The 25,058-nt window shown below is 33.0% G+C and overlaps 1 protein-coding gene across 2 annotated transcripts in view; it reads right to left on the bottom strand.

Annotated features, from left to right (window-relative positions):
• Positions 1-24,243, bottom strand: part of LOC132744558 (uncharacterized) — a 41,811-nt gene extending 17,568 nt beyond the window's left edge. Inside the window, exons 1-14 of one of the 2 annotated variants that reach the window (XR_009627715.1) lie at positions 24,201-24,243; positions 19,866-19,959; positions 17,362-17,845; positions 16,469-16,562; positions 15,577-15,711; positions 11,730-11,877; positions 11,079-11,210; positions 9,742-9,901; positions 8,944-9,136; positions 8,392-8,533; positions 7,987-8,106; positions 6,923-7,212; positions 6,192-6,437; positions 2,343-3,945 (exon numbers count right to left, since the gene is read on the bottom strand). Coding sequence is in view for 1 of the 2 variants with exons in the window: in XM_060733311.1 (XP_060589294.1) it covers positions 3,667-3,945; positions 6,192-6,437; positions 6,923-7,212; positions 7,987-8,106; positions 8,392-8,533; positions 8,944-9,136; positions 9,742-9,901; positions 11,079-11,210; positions 11,730-11,877; positions 15,577-15,711; positions 16,469-16,562; positions 17,362-17,845; positions 19,866-19,950 (2,508 nt within the window). In the remaining variant the exon portion in view is untranslated. Of the gene's footprint in view, positions 1-2,227; positions 3,946-6,191; positions 6,438-6,922; positions 7,213-7,986; positions 8,107-8,391; positions 8,534-8,943; positions 9,137-9,741; positions 9,902-11,078; positions 11,211-11,729; positions 11,878-15,576; positions 15,712-16,468; positions 16,563-17,361; positions 17,846-19,865; positions 19,960-24,200 lie in introns of those variants that run through there. The other variant, XM_060733311.1, reaches the window with a different exon arrangement.
• Between the last annotated feature and the right edge of the window lie 815 nt (positions 24,244-25,058).

Below are 25,058 nucleotides of genomic sequence, written 5' to 3' on the forward strand. Positions count from 1 at the left end.
GATGAAACATTGTAGGTAGATAGATCTCATGGAGTAGAAGTGCAGTGCAAAAAACCATAACTCTGTTAAGCCTCATTTTTTAATTATCTCCCCTTTTAGAAAAATCTTGTACTGGACATAGCTGTAAAACTATAAGAGATATCAACATTAAACTTTGTAGGTAGATATATCCCAATGGGTAGATGTGCAGTGCACAAGAATCATAACTCTGCGTTGCCTAATTTTGGAGTTATTGCCCTTTGTTTATTTTTACTTTTTGAAGTTGTCCTGAACATAACTCGGAAACCATAAGAGATATCAACAAGATACTTTGTAAGTTGATAGATCACAGTGATTAGAAGTGCAGTGCAAAGAACAGTAACTCTGCCTTGCCTAATTTTGGAATTATTGCACTTTGAACTTTTTCCAGGGCCATAACTCTGAAACTACAACAGGTGTACTTTCCTGTGTCCAAAATCTATTCGGGGAGCATCACCCGGCTCAAACCGGGCACTTGTTTAAATATTTACTTCAACTACAATGTATATACCATAGAAAGAAAACTGAAACTTTTTTTTTCATTTGTTCTCTCATTTATTCGAAAGCTTATATTTACAATTCACATAGTTTTAAACTACATAGAGATTTGTTATTTTCATATATAAATAATACTGTTTACTTAAACGCTTCAGCTGTAAAGCAGTCTAAAATATAACTTTTAACAATTGTATATATTTCTTTATCTATGATCATAAAGACATGAAACTGAAACTTCAACAACAGATTGGTCCCAAATTAAATAACCACAATTCATTATATTTTTACCTCACAAAATGTGTCAAAAAATCATAAACACAGTCAAACGTTTAAATGCAAACTCAAAATTTTCATTTCGTCACTTAAGACTTTATTTTTATGTTTCGAATTATCCCTAAAGGCTTCATTTCTTACCTTTTAATTTTGTCACTAATTACTTTATTTTTGTCTATAGAATGTATGATGATATTTACAAAATATACGCCCCTTTTAAATGATAATAAAGCAAATTTATTTGTTTTTAGACCATCTGTCAAAAAGTAGGTTTTCTATTTCCTGTAGATTCCCTCAGTCTACTTCTTTCCATTTCCCAAAAAAACAGTTTTTTCTGTGTCTCAACATCCATAAGACCATTTTTACCCCCCTCCCCCCAACACACTACTTAATTTTCCATTCCCAAAGAAAACATTTTTCCTTTTCCCAAAAAATGGTTTACTTTCAAAAGTTTGACTATATGAAGTAACACTGTAACACTAGGTAAAACAATGTGTTATATGTAAGCATGTTAGTTCCATACAAGCACTCATACAAATACAAAAAATATTTTTGCATCTTCCAGCAACTGAGTAATATGAAATATAAATGCTACAAATCTAGTTCCAATTTTGCATTTTTTTTTTCAATTTTAAATTTTCTGCAAACATATACATAGAGCAAATAATATTCAAGCATTCTTGTTTTCTTATATTTTATATGTCTATTTTTCTTTTTTTTCTCTATTTTTCCTATACATAACACAAATAAGCAGCCGATGGGTGGTGTTGTTTTTTTCACATTTATTTTAATATATTTGTGCACAAATGTTGTTGTGCAATATATTCCAAAAAAATTTTTTACTAAGCAAAATAGAGTCTATTCTAATACAAGGAGTAATCTAATCACCCTTTGTTGAAACTCTGGTTGTACTGTTTGGGATTTTTTTTTCTTGTTTCTTTTTTAATATACATTTTTTTTCTTTTTTAAATTTTTTTTATAGTCAGATATAAAATAAGAAAGTTGAAGATGCAATAATATCTTTACTTCCTCATTCATTCATTTTTATAATTTTTTTGTATTTTTTTCTCCAAATCCCTATACACTATGAAGTTAAACATTACAAATCAAAAGTTCATACATTGTGTAGTTAATAAAAACCATTTCCCCCCTCCCTCCAAAAAAACGCATTCTGTTTTAAGTATCATTTTAACATCTCCATGAAATGAAGACAAAAGCGATGTTCATAATGTCTATTGTCGAAATTAATTGTTTTTTTCTTTCTTTTTTTGTTATATTTGTTATATTTTTTAAATTTATATTGTTGTTGTTTTTGGGTTTTTTTATGTGTTTGAGTCAATATATAAGAAATAATAAATTCATAATAACGCTCTACTTAAATGACAAAAAGAAAATAATAACAGATCTAAAGCTAAACAAATCATAAGAAAAAGCCTCCTTCCAAGTCAGGCAAACTTTACCAGTAGACACTTTTTCTAAATCATAACCTTTGTGTCACGAAGATTTCATGTTACTAGGAAACAAAACTGATTTATCGTTTTTTAACTTTTTACTTTTTTTGTTCTCCCCATGAGATTTCATAAATTTCAGGATGACACATAAATTTGTAGTTGTAAAATGGTAATAAAAATGTGAAACATTGACAAATATGGCACAGCTGTTAGAAAACATAACTTTATACATGATCCAAACAACAATACATGACCTTAATTAACAAGAAATGCTTCAATGAAAATAGAGAGTGTCATGAACGAAAATATTTGTCTGAAAAAATAAAGAGAACAAAAAATAAATGTTTATCAGTAGGTTTCCTTTTTTCTTCATTTTTTTTATAATTTAAGTTTTATTTCCTTCAATATCATATTACGTGTTGATGCTAAAAACTGAAATGATGACAAACACCTTGTCAGTGTCCACTTCTTGTACCTCTGTCCTCGTACTAAAGAATTCAAATTTAAAAATGAAGCATACAGGTGTAACAGTTAGATGAAACAGACGAAAAAAACTCAAATCTGTTAAAAGAAAAATATGAGAAAAAGTAAAGAAAAATTTATAGATTTACGCAAATTATGAATGAATACACATATGATTGTACATGCAATAAAACTTTTAATATTACATAAAGAATTTTTACTGTTTATATATTATTGTTCACTTAATTTTTTGTACTTTTTGATAAATTCTTTTATAACATTTCACATTTAAGTCTCATAGCATTTTTTTTGGTCAGTTCATATTCATTTTTATCCTTTTTTTTTCAATTAAAATTTTCTTAAAGGGCTCAAACCTTTTGATTATGTGTATTGTAAAAAAAATAATAATAAAAAAAAATAAATGTTTTTTTTTTCAACATTTTCAAAATATTATTCTTTTTATGAATTTTTTTCTTTAAAATCTGTTTTCACTCCCCCCAAAACACGTTACTTAGGCAAGATATATAAATAGGAATCATAGTATGACAAAATACAGACTTTTTTCTTTGCTTTTCAGATTAAGCTCCCTTTTGATATCATATTTTTTTAAACAATTTGTACATGTATATAAGTACTTTTTCTTTGTAATATAAAACAACAAAACAAAACTTTTCTTTAACATTTTTTTGTATGAAATTCATTTTTTTCATTTTAGTAATTTCAGCAGTTTTTTTAAGATAAGAATTTTTGCTAATAGTCCTATTTATATTTTTAAAAAAGAAAAGAAAACATTAATTTTCATACAAAAAACAGAAGCAAATCAAAGTAAAATAAAACACAAAAAATCAAAAGCATAGAAATACATAAAACAAAAAATGTCATTCTACAAAGTGTCAAACTATTTCTTATCTTGAAATACACTAATATAGTCACTGTGGCTGAACTAAACTCGGATCAGTCCACTTTACGAGAACATCGAAAATTTTGGGAGTGCAGGCCCATTACTCTCCTCCTCCTCCATTTGCATTGGACTATTCCCAAAAGTTTTCACACCAGCCAGCATTTGGCCGCTTTCATCTGTCAAGCTGTCCAGGTTTATAACCTCTGGCTGAACGTTTGGCTCTGTTTTCACCACCCTTCTTTGTTGAAACTCTGGCTGTACTGTTGATTGTGCTCTCATTGCCTGCTGATCCTTGACAAATTTCTCCATCATTTTCTTCACCAATAATTTCTGTATCAGTTCCTACAAATATAGAGAAAAAATCCATCTTAGCTGCAGAATTTATTCCCTGAATAACATTTCAATTTTAAGGGGAGCGGTGGCCTAGTGGTTAAGGTGTCTGCTTTAAACCAGGAGGTCATTGGTTCGAGCCCTACTCGGGTATCGACCATGTTTCTTCATATGACACCAGTACTGGTTGGTTCCAGGAAGCACAATCGAAAGTGGTTAATATAAGTTGCAAGAACTTGTTTCGCAATCTAGCTTAAACAAGATATGTTTGTAAAACATGTATGCCCCCTATCAGCAGCCAATAAGTCATGTGAAAAGGTTATTATGCATGTCTTCTGACCCAGTGATCAAACAATTAATAAGGGTTATCAAGTATCTACTGGTCATGACCTTTACCTTTGACCCATTGACCCAAAACTCAATAGGGGTCATCTGCTGGTCACGACCAATCATCATACAAAGTTTGAAGTTCCTAGGCCTAAGCGTTTTTAGTTAATTGATCGGCAAACCGTTTTAACATACAAGGTCAATGTGACCTTGAACCTTTGACCCCTTTGACCCCAAATCAATAGGTCATTTTTGCTGGTCATGCCCATCACCAATACCATGTTTGAAGTTCCTAGGCCAAAGGGTTCTTAAGTATTGATTGAAAGGCATTTTACTACAAGGTCAATGTGACCTTGCCCTTTGACCCCTTAACCCAATATCAATTAGGGGTCAATTCTACTGGTTCCATGACCAATCACCCATACCAAGTTGAAGTTCCTAGGCCTTAGGGTTTTAGTTATTGATCTGGGAAACCATTTTTACCTGGTTAAGAGGTCAATGTGACCTTGACCTTTTGACCCCCTTACCCTAAAATCAATAGGGGTCATCTACTGTCATGACCAATCACCATATCAAGTTTGAAAAGTCCCTAGGCCTAAGGGTATTTTGTATTTGATCGGGGGGAAAACCGTTTTTACCTACAAAGTCAAATGTGAAAACCTTGACCCTTTGATCCTTAACCCCAAAAATCAATTAGGGGTCATCTGCTGGTCATGACCAATCACCATACCAAGTTTGAAGTTTCCTTGGCCTAAGGGGTTCTTTCGTTATTGATCGGAAAAATTCGTTTTTTACCTACAAGCGTCAATTGTACCTTAACCTTTGACCCCTTCCCAACCCCAAAAATCAATAGGGGTCATCTGGCTGGTCATGACCAATCACCATACCAAGTTTGAAGGTTTTCCTAGGCCTAAGGGTTCTTTTGTTAATGATATCAGAAAAACCGTTTTTACCAAGAGGTCAATGTGACCTTGACCTTTGACCCCTTGACCCCAAAAATCAATAGGGGTTATCTCTGGATCATGACCAAATCACCCTACTAAGTTTTGGAAGTTCCTAGGCCCCTTAAAGTTCTTTATGCTATTTGATCAGAAACCGTTTTTTGTTACAAAAGGTCAATGTGACCTTGACCTTTACCCCTTGACCCCAAAATCAATAGGGATCATCTACTGATCATGACCAATCACCATACCAAGTTTGAAGTTCCTGGGCCTTAAGGTTCTTTAGTTATTGAATTTTGGAAACCGTTTTTGCTTACAAGGTCAATGTGACCTGACCTTTGACCCCTTGACCCCAAAATCAATAGGGATCATCTACTGATCATGACCAATCACCATACCAAGTTTGAAGTTCCTAGGCCCTTAAAGGTTCTTTAGTTATTGATCGGAAAAACCGTTTTTGCTACAAGGTCAATGTGACCTTTTGACCTTTGACCCTTTGACCCCAAAATCAATAGGGGGTCATCTACTTTTGGGCATGACCAATCAAAACCCTAAACCCAAATTTGAATTCTAGGCCTTTTTAAGGGTTTTTTGTTTAAAAAAGATCGGAAAACCTTTTTTTCTTACTTTAAATCAAAGGGGAAACCCCCCTTTACCTGACCCCTTTCCCCAAATTCAATAGGTCATCAACCTGGTTCATGAAAATCCCCTTCCCCAAGTTTTTGGGAATTTCCTAGGGCCTGAGGGTTCCCTTATTAGTTTTCCACCGGGAAACCCCCCCCCCTTGGTCCCCCCCGGGCCCGACGGGACCAAAAGGACCGACAAGTGCAAAGCAATATACCCCCTTTTCTTCGAAATGGGGGCATAATAAATGCTTTAAACCAAATTTAATTTTTATGAATGATCACGAAGATTTCTTTAATAGGGTATGCATGTACTGATCCATAATACTTGTTCTTCAATAAAATATAAATATAAAGTCATACTTACTTGTGGTATATATACTTGCGGCTGCTGTGCTGCAATGGAGTACTGTGCTCCTTTACCACTAAGAGAGACAATATTGTCATTTTCCATCGGTCTAACCGTAGGCCTGATACAATTAAATCCGACCGGCACTTGTTGGCTAGGTCCAACACCACTGAATGCTGGTACTTGTTGGGCTTGCTGTGGCACTTGGCTCACGCTATCAGTTGCTTCTGAAGGATGAGTTATTGGAGCATTCCTTTCTGTCATCTACAATAGAAACAGTTTACAGTTTATTTTGAGCTTAGCCTAAACGTATCTGACAAATTTACAAGTGATCAAACTCTGTTACAGTCATATGGTCACTTTCCAGGAAAATTCAGTATCAGTATTCAAGCATTATTTCAGGTACTTTTTTTTGTTTGGTTGGATTTTAAGTCGACCAATACTGTAAAGCTTATATGGCAACTTTCCAGCTTTCCTGTTGGAAGAAGACATCAGTTTGCTCTTCTGTTCATTATTTCAAGTGCAAACTGGCATCCAAGTAGAAACACTGACATACCATAAGCTAGCTGGATAGCTTCCAGACTGATAGAGTACAAAGTCCCTGGCGACATTTCAGGCATTCATAGGCAGACAATAAGCATATCAAGCTTCTGTAAACTATCTCACCAACTTAATATACATTTTTCTTTCATGCTAACCCCAACAAGATCATATCATATGAATTTTTAAAGCAGATTTTTCATACATACCGACGAGACTGAGCTTGTATCTTCTTCTACAATTGTCTCCGGCAAACACTGACCAAGACTTAGATCCTGGAACTCCATTATTGGAGTCATTGGCATCTGTTTGCTGGCTATTCCTTCTCTTAGATCATTCATCTCATCCATCGGTGACTGAGGACATGTTGTCTTGCTACTTCCTAACTTGTTGCCCTTCTTGTCAGCCCTGTTGTAAGGGTTCAGCTTCATGCGTAGGGCATCCTTCGTTTTGTTCTTCACTGGGCCATTCTCGCTTTCCATACAATCTTCAGCTATTTCTGCAAAGTGCAAAATTGAAATGAAAATTATTTTATTGCAATCTGTCTACGATATCAAAAGAAGAATCTTTAAACCTTTTTTTTTCATGTTATACAAATTTGGTAAAAAATTTACAATATTCTTTTCTGTATTTTATTCACTTCCCTTTTTACTACTAGTACTAGTACACTTTATAAATGCCCCATGATCGGTTGGGTTTTAAAGTCACATTTGCTATGTAAAGGTCATACGAAGGAAAAATGTAGGTATCTCTTCCTGCCTATTTACAGTATAAAGGGAAGTCGAACCAACAACATTCTCTACACTAGCTTGATAACTTCTTCACATGAAAGAATCCTAGGTTCTTGATGGGATTTGAACCCACAGCTGTGAGAAACAATTGATTACAAGCTGAGAGACTCTTAACATATTCAGGGTTTTCATTATTAACCAAGTGGCGATCCAAACCATCAGTTAAAATGCTGTTAAAAACCGTTGTGTTTTCTGCCTGTATGTTAAAGTATCACCATTGGCCCTTGGCAAAATCGGTTATTTTCTTTTGTGCATCTGTTGCCTCAGATAAAAATGAAACCCCTGGTATTATCTATATGCACAAATTCTGTAAATCTAACTATTTTTCTGCAACAGTGCAGTACTACAAATATCTTACAGGCATACTTAGTTGTTGGCTATATCACCCCAACTGCCACATATAACCCATTTATAATCCTGTCAACTCATATAACCTTCAATGTAAAATAAAATACTACAATTCTGACAGTGATATACTGTACCTGGTATTTCCATATCCATGTTGCAGTATAAAATGTTTGGCACCTGACCTTGAAGAGGATTGTACACTTCTCTTTCTCTCTGCTCTGGTCTTGTTGTCATCTTATTTCTCCTTTCCTTATCTATTACAGAAACAAATTTATCATAAATGATTACCAACATAATATCAAATAATCGATGACCAACATAATGTTAATAATATTATTTTCTCTCTTTTCCCCCAAAAATATATTATTTGAACATCCACAGCTACAAAACTTTTCATGTTACTTAACTTTCTATCATATCTACCCCTAATTAGGTATTATATACCCACTTCAAGCATTGTTTTTGTGACATATTATAACTAGCTTGCTTTATCTAGTCCCCTTCACCATGCTCACATTTATCAAACGTTCTTCTTTTACCTTCAATGTAGTCAAGAGCCTGTCTTGCACTGTAACGATCCTGATGTTGGTGTCGTGTAAGCTTCAACAGTAGATCTCTCATGTCAATGTCACACTCGTCGGGAATCAGGTTGTGCACAAATTCTGTGCGATTGTCAGCCATCTGCAAAAATAATTGAATTCATACAAAAAAATAAATGGACTATATATTTGGGTGAGAAATACAATTACATTGTAATAATAGGTTGAAAACATCTTTTGTAAACTTCCTCTCCCATGGATGGGAAATAAATATAGGCACTTCTCACAAGGGAGACACAGTAAATATCCTTGGGTACTTTAACTATGGGGTGGGTCATAAAAGCAAATGCATCTTAAAACAAGGTATATATATATGCAATCACTTTATATACCCGACTTAACTTGGTAAGCTAATTTGGTATAAAACTTGAAACAGAAAGACAGAATTACTTTCATATCTTATATCTATATTGATATCTTGACAAAGTTTGTCTGAAACAAAGGACATTATAGCAAATCCTCCTGAACTGTAGATACAATAAAAAATCTCACCAGTGCCATTAAGTTCATGTGCATCAGTTTTCTTGTATTTTGATCTACTCCATCGTAGCTTGTATTCCCGTTATTAATGACCTTGACAAGAATATGGTACCCTTTATACAGGTACATGATCACAAGTCCGAAGGCAAATGTGTCTACTTTTCCAGTTATATCCTCTTCTGTAAGGCCAAAATCTAGTGCCGATCTGATAAAATAATGATCAAGACAATTGGATTAAAGTGTTAAAGAAAAAGACCTGAAACCCATTATGTGTGTCACAAATCAAAATTTAAAATTTCAGCCATGACAGTTTAAATTCAAAATGATTTTTTTATATTCCTATACAGAAAAACAAACATTCCAACCATATCCTTCTCCCAAACAATTCAATTTATTAATTTTTTTTTTTAATAATTCATTTTTCAAATTTTGGGTAGGGGGTTGGGAGTGTGTTTAAGTTGCACTGACACACAATCATTTATGCCTTACCAGAGGTGAAAAACCTCAGTTCCCCTCTGTGCATTGCTTCAGTGAAGCAGATCCCCAAGTAGAACCACCAAGCTTCAAGAAACTAGCTAGATAGCTTCCTCACATGAAAATATCCACAGTCCCTGGAAAGTTTCAAACACTGTCTAATCGGCAAATAATTAATTTAAGTAAACAACCTTTGCCACTCAGCCATTTTTTTCTTAATATTTTTTAACTTAAAATAATAAATTGTGACCTGGCTATCACTAAATTTGTGCCATATAAAATTAACATCAATACTTTTGAAAACTGGAGCTAAAATTTAAACATTTATGCCCTTACTGTTGTGACTGCAGGAACATCTTGCAAAGTTCAGGAGCCATATACTCTGGTGTCAAACCCACAAATTTCAACGGCTCTTGTGGTAGCCTTGATGAGCCAAAGTCCGTCAGTTTTACTACAACAGATGTATCTGGCCTGACGTCAATACAAATATTCTCCGCTGTTAAAAATAAAATAAAATTTCTAAAACATTAATCTCATCATGAAGTGGCAAAAATAACCAAACTCAATAAACAAATCTAGCACTAATGATTGCTAGCTGCATGGGTTCAAAGCCCGTTAGAGGCAAGTTGTTGTTTCCTTAAGCAAGAAACTTTACACTCAATGCTCAGTACTGGTTGGGTCAGGGAAGGGATTTGAAAGTGTGGCAATAAGCTTATAGCTGTCTACACAATCAAACTAAAATAATTGTGTATAAACCAAGTCTAGGACAGTATTATAAATCGAGCCTGAACCATTTATATTTGTTTGTTTGGTTTATTTTACGTCTTTTTCCAACAGTATTTCAGTCATATAGGCGGGTAGTTTCCTATCCATTGTTCCTGGAGAGTTACACCAGTACTAGACTACCTTCCTCCGCGCTAAACTACGAAAGTATCTTCTGGGGATCGAACCCACGCCAGAGAGGTAAGTGGATTAGAAGTCAACGACTCTAACCCCTCGACCACGTAGGCGGTAATCTGAACCATTTTTATTGGATAAGTTAAATGTAATCAACTAATGAGTGACTCTCTCTCTCTTGTGATTGTATAAAGCCAAAATTATGCCTATATCAACCATTTGATGGGAAGTATTATTATACATGTATAAGTATGTAATGTAAAGACATAATAATTAATGATCATAATTTAAAGAAAGGAGGCAAAATAATTTGAAATCAAAAAGAATGAAATGCCAATGGTACTATATAAACCTGAAATGATATGGAACGAAAAGTTTGTCAGTCTGAAATCAACAACATTGAGTCTGACTTATTTTTTCTTTGGGATACCCTAAGAAAGTGCAAGCACTTATTTCCAGTAGGGTCCTTACCACAGCAGACTCTAGAGACGGCTATGAGATACAAGGGAATCCGTGAACCAGTCCCTAGCTCTTATTGAATAGATTTCTTGGCTCTTTTACATGCCCAGTATATAGCACTGATACATGCAAGTATTACCTGGATTTCTTACCAGTCCACCTCTTGTTAGGTGGGAAACACTGAAAGTGTCTCTGAAAAATCCGAAGGGTGTTACCCAGTATCGAACCTGTAACCTCAGGAGTGGCAGTCAGTGGTCTAACCAACTGAGCTATCGTGCCACCTCAACAAAATCTCTTTTAATTATTATATAACTTACGTTTGATGTCAAGGTGAACTATTCTGTAATTACTGATGTGAACTAAGGCGGCAAATCCTTGCTTTGAAACTTCCCACTTCTGTGCATCTGTCAGCTTATTCCCCTGCTGATAATACTTGTTTAGAGCATGTCCTAAAATTTAAATGGTTTTCTTAAATAATTTTCTTCTAGCCTATTAAAAAGTAAGACATGTAGTATCAGATTCATCCACCTGAACTATGATTCAGGCCTGATAGGCCTTATAAATTTCAATCTTGTGCCAATATAAACTATCTTTTGTTTTTCGGTTCAGTTTCAAGTCATGCTGAAACAGAAGAGTTTTCATGCATTGTACCTACTAACAAATTATTTGTTTTTCTGTTTTTTTTTTATGGAACCAGCGCCCTATACCCTGGGCCCAAGGATTCAAAAAAATTTATACTCAGACCTCAGGTGATTTGGTCAGAAACCAGCATAGAATTTATACTGACCAATGAAAATCCTGAGATTCGAGACAGATCTCAGAAAAAAGTTTTATTATCACCAAACTAATCTGATGCTCTCCTTACTGACAACAGACACACAAGAACAACATAAGCTAGCTGGATGGCAGCTGATTGAGTGCTTAACATAAAAGCTTTCAATATTTGCAACAGGAGTCAAGCAACTTACCACCATATTCTAGCAGCAACTCCATGGTTGGATTCCCCTCCTCCTCCTGGCTAGAACGTTGTATAAGACCATAGAACTTTGTAATGTTGTAGTGATTTAGGGTTGATGGTACAATGATCTCACTAGATCTCAGCATTTTCTTCGACACCTATTGTAAAAGAACAAAAATGTAATTTACAAATCCATATTATAGCAAACATACACTTCTACTAATTAGTGCTTTTTTTAAAATATTTAAAACATGGGAGTACGGATTTGATGTAAACATTCTTTTTTTCATATTGAAATAAATTTGAATTTTTGATTTCATAAAATTTGGCATAGTTAAACACGTGTCTTTCTCTTATTATCTGTCCATAATTTGTCATATCAAAAATTTCAATACACTTAGAAGTACAAATAATCAAAATTTAAGTCAAATGTTTACTACAGTGATATCATTTTTGTTTTAATGACACAAAGAGTGTACTCCCCGTAATCAAACCTACCCTCCCCCAAACCCAGACATCTTTTTTTCAAGTCCCGATATATGATGTTTTTAACCTGGCACCATAATTAATCAAATGTCCCAGACTAATGGTGCCCTTGCTGGTCTGGAGTTGATCTCACCAGGGCTGGGAATCAAAACTGCGTCGTATCCTACAAAATGTAAACAAACGCCGCCATCTTGGAACGAAAAATGTATGTTTTTGTTTATAACTTTTTTTGTTGGAAATGACTGAAAACCAGATATATGTATTAACACGCTACACTATTTTCCGCTTCGTTCGGTGTATGTTGCTTAGACAACTATTTTGTAAAACAAAAGTTATAGCGAACTTGCAACTCGAAGCGGAGCAGAATTTTTATGAAATTGTGTGGATACGACGCAGTTCATATTGCTTTATCTATCGTTTCTCCTTCAAATCAATTATATACTCGTTTTCAGAGTTCACCATAAACTTCGAAACATAATTTTGCATCATTTACTAAATTTTCATTAAAAAGAGATATGTATTTTCCAAGAAAATAATGATTTTTACGAAATGATACGACGCAGTTGAAAATAAAATATGATACGACGCAGTTGTATTTTTATTGCAGACTGCATATTGGTTTTAAACTATTTACATTATGTGCTAGGTATGCTAATAACGCCCAACAACATTTCTTGTTTAAAACTTTAGTCAAAAGCAGAGGTCACTCATTGGTTCCGTAAAAATGGAAATGTAATACAATTCTATTAAGGCTGCATTTTTCGGTCGCATTTAAGTACCTATCATATTGAGCTTCTACAAATTCCGAAAAAACTGTATTAAATGCAATATACATTGTGCAATAAACACGTGATCGCACAACCATATGACAACGTGTTCCAGTGTTGCCTTAGCATGCTTCTAAAAAAATTTCCCGTGAGTTCAAAATGGGAGTGATTACTATTGTTGATACAAAAGAGAGAAAGAATTACAAATTTTGAAAATGTCTCTTGCTATCGGAAAAGAGCTATGCGCAAATTGCATGCCTACCTTTGTTACTTGTAATTAGCAATAATTTCCGTCAATTCCATTATTATTTATGTCTTTTACGTGCCGATTTTATTGTATTCATTTTCTTAATAATCGGTGAGAACAGATGAGCTTTATTATTTGAAACTGAACATTAAATTTTTAAAATTATATTTTAAATGGTTAAGCTACAATATATTTTGCAAGTAGGTTATGCGTTCCGTTTAGTCATTTTATGTTCAGCGCCGCGGAACTTTACCTCTGATGTTGTCTTATTGCATTTCTTTATCGCCGATGAGGAAAGGTCTACGGAATGTATTTTCTATATTTGCACTTAAGTATCATTCTTCTCCATTAAAAAACTTTATATTTTCAAAATCGAGTTACATATCATACAACTACAGATTATTTTGTAAAGAAGGTGTCCGTTTTGCAAAGGTATTTTACGCTGTGCACCGATAAATTTGATACAGATATAGGCAGACATGATCTTTCAACAGTATTGAAGAAGTTTTCACAATATTGAACCACAGGAGCTTGAAATTCTATCAATAATTGCCCTAAAGTCAATTCCCCCAAAAAGTCCATACCTATATATAAAAAAAAACACTTTTTTATATATAGGTATGGATTTTTTTGGGGAATTTGACTTTAGGGAAATTATTGAACAGAATGTGATTGAACATAAAATTAAGGTCAGATTATCGCATCGAATTTTCAACAGACTAGAGACATGGCATCTTAACATACCTTCATACTAAAGTGTGATTATTTGATAATGAATTGCCTGAAAACTTAAACAAAGGTTTTCAGAAAATGACTTCACAGAGGATTACCCGATGTTTACATTGAAAATTTCTCTGCTAGTCATATCGAAATAAGAAATTTAAATGTTATTCTCTTTATAATTAATTCAAATATTTATAATCTTATAACTTCATGCCCGAAGTTAATAAAAAAAGCTGCTTATTTGTACAGCTGACGTTAACAAATTTTGTTGAAAAAACAAATCAGACAGGTGTGTCCGACCGTGGCCGAGCTGTTTATGTTTACTGAATTCAAATCACTTGAACTGAACTGCAATGAATTCGAAAACCACCACAGACTTTTTATTCTTTCGTGTGGAAAACCTATCAAGCTAGTTTCAAAATGTGGATGGTTCTCTGCAGGTGCACCATTTTGCCTCAAATAATGCACAAAGGCGCACTTGAGGTCCTCGCCCCTAGTAAAGCTAATGTGTAGAAGTAGAGTGAAAGTTTGAAAACAAACCACAAAAAAGCAGTCATTACCCAGAACATGCAGAACCACAGTTAACTTAGAGCGTAGCTAGCCAGCATGAATTCAAGTTAATAGATTTCTATATTTTTTTGCGAAAAAAAATAGGGATAATATTGAGCATTCAGGAAAATATAAGAAATCATTTCAGATATTATGAACAATTAGGTAACATGTTTAACTGAAAAGTAGCTTCCGCAATGTAAACTTTCAAATTAAATGTAATATTGGACATGACACAATGCATGTATTCTAAATAATCAAAAGCAACAGAACATTGCTATACACCGCAAATGATCTGGGTTTTTTTATCTAGCGCAAGTGATTATTCCATAAAATAGAAATATTTTGTGCCAAAATTATCCCTGTTGAAAAGACTGCCAAAAATGCAACTGCGTCGTATCATATTTTATTTTCAACTGCGTCGTATCATTTCGTAAAAATCATTATTTTCTTGGAAAATAAACATCTCTTTTTAATGAAATTTTAGTAAATGATGCAAAATTATATTTCGAAGTTTATGGTGAACTCTGAAACAAATATATAATTGATTTGAGGGAAAAAACGATAGATAAAGCAATATGAACTGCGTCGTATCCACACATTTTCATAAAAATTCTGCCCCGCTTCGAGATGCAAGTTCGCTATAACTTTTGTTTTACAAAATAGTTGTGCAAGCAACATATACCGAACGAAGCGGAAAATAGTGTAGCGTGTTAATACATATATCTGGTTTTCAGTCATTTCCAACAAAAAAAGTTATAAACAAAAACATACGTTTTTCGTTCCAAGATGGCGGCGTTTGTTTACATTTTGTAGGATACGGCGCAGTTTTGATTCCCAGCCCTGCTCACATCAACTGCATTTTTTCAAACTGTTATTTTTGTGTATTTCTCAGTCTTATACAAAGTCCTATGAAGAATATAGAACTATTTATCATCACATGAAGTTACTTCATGTATCTGGAAAAAACTATTTTTCTGCTCCCAAAGCTTTTAGTTAGTTTTATATCTCAACTGCTTACAGAATAAAATGTGAGAAAAAAAGTCCCATCATTCAGTGGGCCTTCTTATAGCAACTTAATATACCTGTTTCCTGACAAACGGTTGTTGTGTTTTCGAATCGTAACATAAATCAACTACACCATAGGAGCCACGGCCGAGACATTGTCCCTGCACAAAATGTATTCCATCGTCATAGCAGTCAAATTCTGGGGCACATGTCTGGAAATATAAATTTCAAAATAAATACTTAAACATCTTAAACCACCAAAATATCAAAGTAGACCTTATAACTCTCCAAGAGGTAGATAATAAGGGTTTTAAAAGGCTCCAGGACTCTCTAATTAGAGCTGAATCAGAAGCCGAACCTACTAAGAACCTATCACTTAACCTTGAGAGTTGACTCTGACCCAAGTTATATTCAAGTCAATCTATTAGGTTGACCTATTACTTACATTGAAACAGTCTTCCAATTAAACGGTAGTAGTTTTGTGGTCAACATGTAAAATACATGTATGTAAATAAGTCCATAGCCTAACTGGTGTGTGAAAAAATAACAGAGGATAATCTTATTTTTTGAAATTTTAATGACTAATTTTCAAACAGCACAAATCATTTACCCTCTATCTAGGCCAGGGAATTAAATTACAGAAATAATTATTATTAATCTTTACTTTACTTTCCAGTTTAAAAGCTTAGAAGGTTTTCAGGCCCTAATATTTCTGACTGCACAAACTAGACTGGATATTAACTAGTCAATCCACTGACATTCTAAAAGCTAAATTTGAAGATTTCTTGTGTACTGCAATTATTTTAGAACACTTTCTCCGAACCACTTAGTTGAGTTGTAAAATATCTTGATATAAATTGAAAAATTATCCTTATCACTTACAAAATATATTTCTTTTTGAGAGCCAATTATAGTTAAATGACATTAACAATTAAGCTACAAATAAGATAATAATACAACAGCACATACCCCATTTACTATACAGCCAGTGTTTTTTTCATGGAATATTTGTAAATCATTGACCATATCTTTAAGAGCATCTGATGTTGTATACTTCACAGTCCTGAAAACAAAAATGTTTGAATAGTTGGTTGAGTTACCATTTTTTATGCATATCATAAGGAGACCGGAATTGTTTCAGAAGCAAAACTGATTTGAATTTTTTTTTTAAATGAAACAGCTGTGAGTAGGACAGCTCAGTGCTTGATAAGTATGTAGAGCTTTTTAAGTTAAAAAAGGGCCATAATTCTGTTAAAATCCTGAAAAGAGTTATGGAGTTATGGGCCATAGATACAAAAACTGATTTGAATTTTTTTCTTTTTTTAAAAAAATGAAAGAGCTGTGAGTAGAACAGCTCAGTGCTTGATAAAACAAGTAGGGAGAACTTTTGAAGTCAAAAAAGGGCCATAATTCTGTTAAAATCCTGGAAAGAGTTACGGAGTTATGGGCCATAGATAGTGACCTCCTATTATGCTCTCAAATAAGTGTGTGAAGTTTCAACGCAATCCCTTCATTTGTTATGGAGATATCAATTTACATGCAAATACTTAACCACGATTTTTCAGGTTGAAATAGGGGCATAAATATGCAAAAAAGCAAATCAGAGTCAATTTGGACTTGTGCCAATCATTTTAGTTAATCACAAAAGAACAAGCTTGTAAAGTTTTGACCAATTTCCTTCTTTAGTTTTGGAGATACCAAATTACATGCAAAAACTTAAACTTATGTGTGACAGCAACGCTAACACAGACGCCTGGATGAGTACATCAGCTCTGACTATAATAATATTTAAATCAAGCTAAAAACAATATCTAAGAACAGCATATTATATCAATTTTAGGTAAATTATCAAATGTCATTACCCTGGTGTGTATCTGTTAGCCGGAACATCTGACTTAAGGTTTACCCCACACTCAAATGCTTTGCTAGTGTCCTTTCTCAAATCCACACCAAATTCATTGGCATTCCCATCTTCAGCCAGAGGCAATGGAGGGCCTTCTGTGAATGTCTTCGTTGGCTGATCAGTTGTCACTGATCTAATTTTCTTCCATGCCTTTTCCTCATGCGCTAGTGTAGGATCCGGCAGTTGATTAAAGTTTGGCAAGGTCGGATGCTGTGTGAATCCTTTTGAAACAGGCTCAGCTTTGAAAGCCTGCTGGAGAGTCTGTTTTATCTTGAGTTCATTTATAGTAACAGGCACTGGCTTTCGAGTTAACTGGGCGGTTCGGGACTCAACACCACTTGGCTGGACAACGCTGGGGATATTCCCCCTTTTCCTTTTCAAGTCGATAAATTCATTCTGGCCCGCCATTTTGTTTTCCTGCGGAGATGGCGGCACGTAGTTTACTGAAAGTTAGAAAATAATATTAGATTTCAGTAGTATAGCATAAGTGCTGCAGATAAGATTTCGGGTCAATTAGTTTTCACAGCAAGTTTTTTCAGCCAATTAGTTTTTTCACTTATGTAATTTGACAACAGTTCATTTTTTTCTTCTATAGCAAGTCTTATTACAGAAAAAAAAAACCTTATAGTGGACATTGTTAAAAGCAAATCATATATAAATTTGGAATATTATATTAATGAGCTATTCTAATAGGTTGAATTACTTGTGATGATTGTGTTAAGTTGTTTTATCATGACCCCAATGGAGGGCCAAACCAATTTTTACCCGGGGGCATGATTTTAATATCCGCTTTTGTTTAGGATCTGACACAAAGTTCTACATGGAAATATCTATATGCTCTGATCATTTTTACTTGTGATTCTGATAACCTCCATTATTTAAGAAGATATTTAATCATTTTCAGGTCCACTCTTTGTTTCTGTGACCTACTTATCACACTGAAATAACTTCTATACAGGTCTATCATAAGTTTTCTGTAAACTACATTCAATATTCCTTTGTCTTTAGGCCATCCTTAAAAAAATGTTTGTTTGCAGTAACCCGACCCAGTATTTTTAAGGTGGGTAGGTAGGTCGATTTTTTTTTTTTTTTTTTATTGAACTGTTCTCCCATATAAACATGGAATTTCAAAATGCTGGACAATATCATAGGAACTCGAGAACGGGACCGCAGATTGCGGCGCATATTTTCGATCGTGTAACGGTTTTTAAAAACGTTTCTGCTACATCTAAATATCTTTAAGTATTATCCGAGCATATGGTCTCAAACAATATATTATCACTTGAACCCAATCTGTTACTTTTAAAACTGGTCAAATTTTACGGTATTATAAAAAAGACAAGGAGTGACATCCGCCATTTGCCGCAACGTTCGGCATGAGTTTTCCCCCTTTGGCTACACTTGATTACTATTTTTTCAGAATTTTGTTCCCGTTATCGTTGTCAACTATCAGGTATCGTAACGGTTTAATGTTTACACTAGTGTTTGACATGTATAGTCGGCATTATAACGGGCGTATTCGTGTTATGATTTGTTTACATGGAGAAAACAGACACTTTAGTAATATGGTCTAATAGATTTTGCCTAACTGAAAAAAAGAATATTAAAACATGATCCATAGATATATATTCAAGGCACTAATCTGGTATTCCTTATTAGGAAACCCATGTTTTGAGTGACATAAAGAGAGTACTAGAAAAATTAAAACAAAAATCAAGCATATCAAGGGGGGTAACTTACGCCGAACGTTGCGGCAAATGGCGGATGTCACTCCTTTTCTTTTTTCAATATACCGTAAATTTGACTGATTTTTAAATTAGCAGATTATATTAAATTGAGATAAGATAATTAAAGACCATCCGCTCGTATAATATAAAAAGATATTCAAAGGTCGGACAAACAATATGTAAAGCTGGTACGGATTCGGATTTATGCGCCGCAATATGCGGTCCTGTTCCAGAGTTCCTATGGACAATATATGCTTTGATAATCTGGTAACAATTAATAAACTGATAAATGAATTCTAATTTAATAAGAACTACATTTTATTTCTTCTATTAACCTTTAAAAGAACAAAAACAAAGCACAAGGTATAATTTTCTGATTCAAAAAAAAAAATTTTTTTATCCAGATCATGAAAAAAAAAATTGAGTAGGGGCAAATTTTGTGAGTCGGTAGCGTTACTGCAAACAAACATTTTTTTAAGGATGGCCTTATAAATATCAATATTCAAAAGGCATTGACAAATATTCTGAATAAAAATATATTTCTATTTAGTATATGAATGTATGCCATTTTTTTTCTTCTTACTCTAGGTATTTGTTGTTTCTATAAATAGCACATTCATTATTATATAGCTCTATTTATAGCCGACAAGTATATAAATAGCACATTTATTATTTTGTGGCTCTATTTATAGCTTGAGTATAATACATGTACTATACAATTTAAGGATGTACCAACCTTGTCCAGCATTTCTATCTAGCCCTAGCCCTTTTGACAAGGTGAGAGGGAGCTGTTTACCCCATTTATCTCTACTTCGATGCATCTAGTAAATCTGAAATGGGGGAAAAAGATATACATTGTATAATCACATTGATTGAATGTTGTTAATAATGATTATGCCTTGCCTTGATCCAAATATATGCACAACCTATTACAAGGGCCCTTAATTTCAAAACAATATTCCAAACAACTGCCAAAGAAAAACTGTTCCAACTTCTAGAGAAAAATGTTTTCACTTCTTTCTTAGAAAATATGACAACACAATTACTGATAAAATAAGGGTTTCATATAAGACATGAATTTGCTTTTTATAGCATAAAAAATTATGCATCAAAATTCAACTCTAGTTGTATCAATACCCTTTAAATATTGGGTATGTATTAAACTTGATTAAAAGTGTGTTATTGGTCAAACAATTTCCAAACAGTAATAAAGTGGACTGTAAGACATGGCTACCGATTAAAACAAACAATCCTGTAACAAGAGCCAACGCTGGGTGGGGGTAACGCTTGGCTCTTTTAATTTTTTCTAAAAACGAACAAATAAACAGTTTAAACAACGTCTTCAAAAATAAAATTAAAGACAAAAATATGTTTGTCTCTTTTTTAAATTTAGCAGGTCTGTCTAGTCGCTCAAGATGATGTTGTTTTGTCCAAGTATGAATCATTTCCATAAAAAAATATAATCAAAATTCAATCATTTAATGGTCAAGGTCATTTAAAGGTCACGGTCATATCTTAATTATTCCACATGTCTGTTTGGTCAAAGGAGTTTTTTGTCCACATATTAATCAAATCTGTACATAAATAACAGTATTATGACAACTGAACCAAAATTCAATACTTTGATCTTATGGTCATTTAAAGGTCAAACTCAGTTTAACCTATTAAAACTAAAAAGGTCTTGTCCAAAATGTTGTTTTGTCTGAGTATGAAAATAATCCATTGATTTATTACCAAGTTACAGCCATTTGTAACGATTATCAGAGAAAATTAAATAATTTGACAGTCAACATCATACATGAGTCAAGGTCAATTTAGGTTTGATATACATCAAGGTTCTGACATACATGTAAAAGATCTTGTGTCTACATATGAAGTTAATCCATTTATAAATAACAAAGTTGTATAGCCAGTTACATCATGAAAAACGAGAAAATTTCATCAATTTCTTTTGTTGTTGAAATAATTATTGAAATATAAGGGATGATTGGTAAAATCTCTAATCAATTTAAGGGAGGGTTGAGGTGAGTGTCTTCAAAGTTTGAGAGCTGTTTGATGCAGGCTGGGGTGTCTTGTTACCCATTTTAAACTTGCATGATAATCTTTAATTATAGTTAGTAAAAATGGGTTACAGATAGGGTATAGATGGATACCGAAAATAAGCTATTTTTGCGAAAATAAGATCGAGGCTACGAAACTAATATTTCTTTTTGAAATAGTGCATTTATCTGTAAAAATTATTATGTAAGTTATATATTTATACATTTATCTGTTGAAATTATATATTTAATATGCATTCATTGAATGATTTAACAGCAAATTAAAATTTCAGAACCAAAAAAATATTTAAAAAAGTGAAGTTTGAGCCAAAAAATACTATCGTACGAAAATAGCTCAAATTGCCATGTAAAGCGAAAATAAGATCCGGTCTACGAAAATAAGATTTATTTTTGATATAATGTATTAAATAATTGATTTGTATGAACGAAATGATAAATTTCAGAACCAAAAAAAATTATTTAAAATAGTGAATTTTCGCATGCCTTCTTAAGTTCTTTCTATACTATTTGGGATATTTACCATATGTACCGAAGAAATATTTCATTACAAAACATTTCATTCTTTATTATTTCATTCATACAAATCATTTAATAACAACAAAAATATGTTTTCAATACAATTTATCAAAAAATAAATCTTATTTTCATAGATTCGATCTTATATTCGATTTACACGGCAATTTGAGCTATTTTCATATGATGTAGTACTTCACTTTTTAAATTTTTTTTAGGTTTTTTTATGTGCTGTAAAATCATTCAATGAATGTATTAAATATATAACTTACATAATTATTTTTACAGATAAACGCACTATTTCAAAAATAAATCTTATTTTCGTGGCATTAAAAAATAAATCTTATTTTCGTGGCCGCGATCTTATTTTCGCGAAAATAGCTTATTTTCGGTATCCATCTATTGACCTTTTCGAAAACCTAGCTAAACACCGTTTTCCGGTACGTTGCGGATTTAGCTCTGGGGAATTACACCAAATGAAGTACATAACACAGTTACATGATATTTCTATTTTTCTATCATTATTTTACCGATTAAGGTGAAAAAAATTGATGTTTTTGAAAGTTATCAATATTCCTTTAATATCTACTGCAAATTTTTGTAAAAAATAAATTGTTTTTAATGAAAATCAATAAAATTTAAACTGACGTAGTGGAATCTTCCATAATAAATAAGGTTATTTTCTGGTAAACTTGTGTATTTACTTTATTTTTTTGTATGGAATTATTCATAAATGATATTCAATTATTTTCTTAGAAAGGAATAACTGTTTTATTTCAATTTAATTTAAAAAAAGACCGAAAACATCGAGTTCAATATTACACTCTATTAGGTGAATTCCCCAGAGCTATGTACAGAAAGTACCGGAAAACGGCGTTTAGCTAGGTTTTCGAATTCGTGAATACCGGTTACACCACGGATTTAAATTACAATGTCAATTAAAGTCCATGGTTACACATAGATCTATATAGCACTAGCTCTAAAAGCTTTTTTTTCCAACTCAAAATACTATCCTATATATAATTATTATTAATTCTCAATAAATAAACAGATGAAACAGATGAAGAAAAAACACTTTAAAAAGTTCCGAAACGAAAAGTAGTCTCTAGCTGGAAATTCCTGAAATATTTTCTGAAAATTGAAAACATACACTTATGAACAGATGTGACCTGAAGTTTTTTGGGACGCGTGTATTTAATGCCCTGTCACTCTTGCGATATATAGAGAATAACATGCTACTGTCTTTTGATATCAATTTTATCAGGCGAGGCTGATATGGGCTAGAAAGGGCGAGGCTTGCCGAGCCCTTTCTGCCCATATCAGCCGAGCCTGATAAAATTGATATCAAAAGACAGTAGCATGTTTTTCTATTTATCATGTAACACATAATAACTGTGAAAATAACAAAATAATCTACTAGCAAATAGCGAATTTCGTAAAAAGGGGGATTTTGTTCAAAGAAATAATTCTTGAAAAACAAATTCTTCCGCCCCTGAAACTTAGAATTTGTTATGGCGGCCATTTTTTCTTTCGACTCGGATAAAAGATACAACAGAATGTAGGCCTAATACGATGAAATTCTTACCTTTAATTTAAACATTTAAACGTCGATCCAAAAATTCACTAAGAATCACATAAACTTATATTTACTGCAATTTTTGTCTTGAATTGTCAAATTCAAAAGTTCACGATAATTTCAATCAAAGAAAATTCAAATCGGCAATCAAACACAAGCTACTGTACACAATCATGCGTCTTATTTTTCAAACGAAACAATGTGTTCATTTATGAAATAATAATCCGGCGAAATAAAGTAAACATTTACAAGTTCTCAAAGAAAATCGTCTAGCCTGTTTGTTATGATTACATGCATAGTATGACGTGAACATCGATGATGTCATTTGCAATATAAATTATGACGTCACTTCATTTAGTTGGTGCTAAAACTATTCGCTATCTAATTTATTCGTAATTGAAATCGAAATAATAAATAAATAAATATCACATCTTGATTCAAGACTTGTAAGGGTATGAGATTACATTGAAGAACTCACATGCTGATGAAAATGAGAATATAAGCAATTGATAAAAAGTCCGTTAAAATGGGCGGGGCTTATTTTTGATATCAGGTTACTGACCTGATATCAAAAATAATTATCAGGCAAGTGTTATCGGGCAGTTACCATAGCAGTTGCATGATAAATTAAGATAATTTGCTATGGTGTTTTCAAGAAGCAACCAAAGAATTCTGAGAAAATGTTAAAGCGGAAGAAAAGTTTTCAAGGAAAATAAAGGGGATTTCCCAAGGAATTTTTTGATTTGGACAAAGTTTATTAAGCACTAAACACAGACGAATTACAAAATAAAACAATTCCAAAGCATATTAATATGATACAGTAAACTGTCATTAACCGTTATTCTACAAAATCTAAGGCAGATGAGCGGAAAACATTTAATGTTTTGGTGAAAATGTACAACCCTTACATTCCTCCACTTACAATAATAAAGAATTGACGTAAGTCAGTTTCCTTTAGACGGGTACTAATACTTATTAACGAAGCAACGCTAAGAAGCAATAATTACCACTAAGGAATATTTGTTCTGGTGAAGTTGAAATGAATTTAATTCAATGTATTCTTTACATTTTACATTTTGGTCTATTGCTTTATAACACGATGTAAGTACCACGTCAATCCGGCTCAAGATTATCCGATCCCAAGGTAATTCAGTCCAAAATAAAATAATTTGGTACAAGTCAAATTATTAAGAGATAACGACAGAATAGGACCGGCCCGTAAAATGGTTAATGGCCCCGAGGGTTACAGCTTTGTTATATCATGACCACATGCTTTATGAAGGTTGAGCTTATAGAGAAGGTTCTCAATCTCTTTTGTATCTACTTGAATAGTATTTGCATAGTTTTGATTTACTAACCATTTTGATTCAGGCTTCATTTTGCAGAGGTACAAAGCGGGAAAGGGGATTTTAGGCTAAATATTGGCTGAAGTTACCTGTACTTATTTAGAGAGGTAGCCTATGGAAGAAATGCATCATCATTTAATTTATTTTCATACTTAAACGCAGAGATACAAATATATCTTGTTTGGTATTTGAAGTAAGGAAGTACAGCTTTTTAGCATTAAATTTGTTACCGTTTTTTGCATCAGTGTTATTTCTATTGAGCTATATTATTGCTGACAAATAAATATATACATGTGTGACTTTCAACATAAACGCAAACAGTAAACTATTAAGGTAGTACATGTCACTTAAAGAACAAGTGAAGTGTGAAAGGATAAAAGTATCATGATATATCTATGGAAAAAAACACACCCTTTCAATGAGTGATAAACAAA

The sequence above is a fragment of the Ruditapes philippinarum genome, unplaced genomic scaffold, assembly GCF_026571515.1.
Source record: "Ruditapes philippinarum isolate M1 unplaced genomic scaffold, ASM2657151v2 ctg809_1_1_1_1, whole genome shotgun sequence".
In the NCBI taxonomy this organism is placed as follows: domain Eukaryota; kingdom Metazoa; phylum Mollusca; class Bivalvia; order Venerida; family Veneridae; genus Ruditapes; species Ruditapes philippinarum.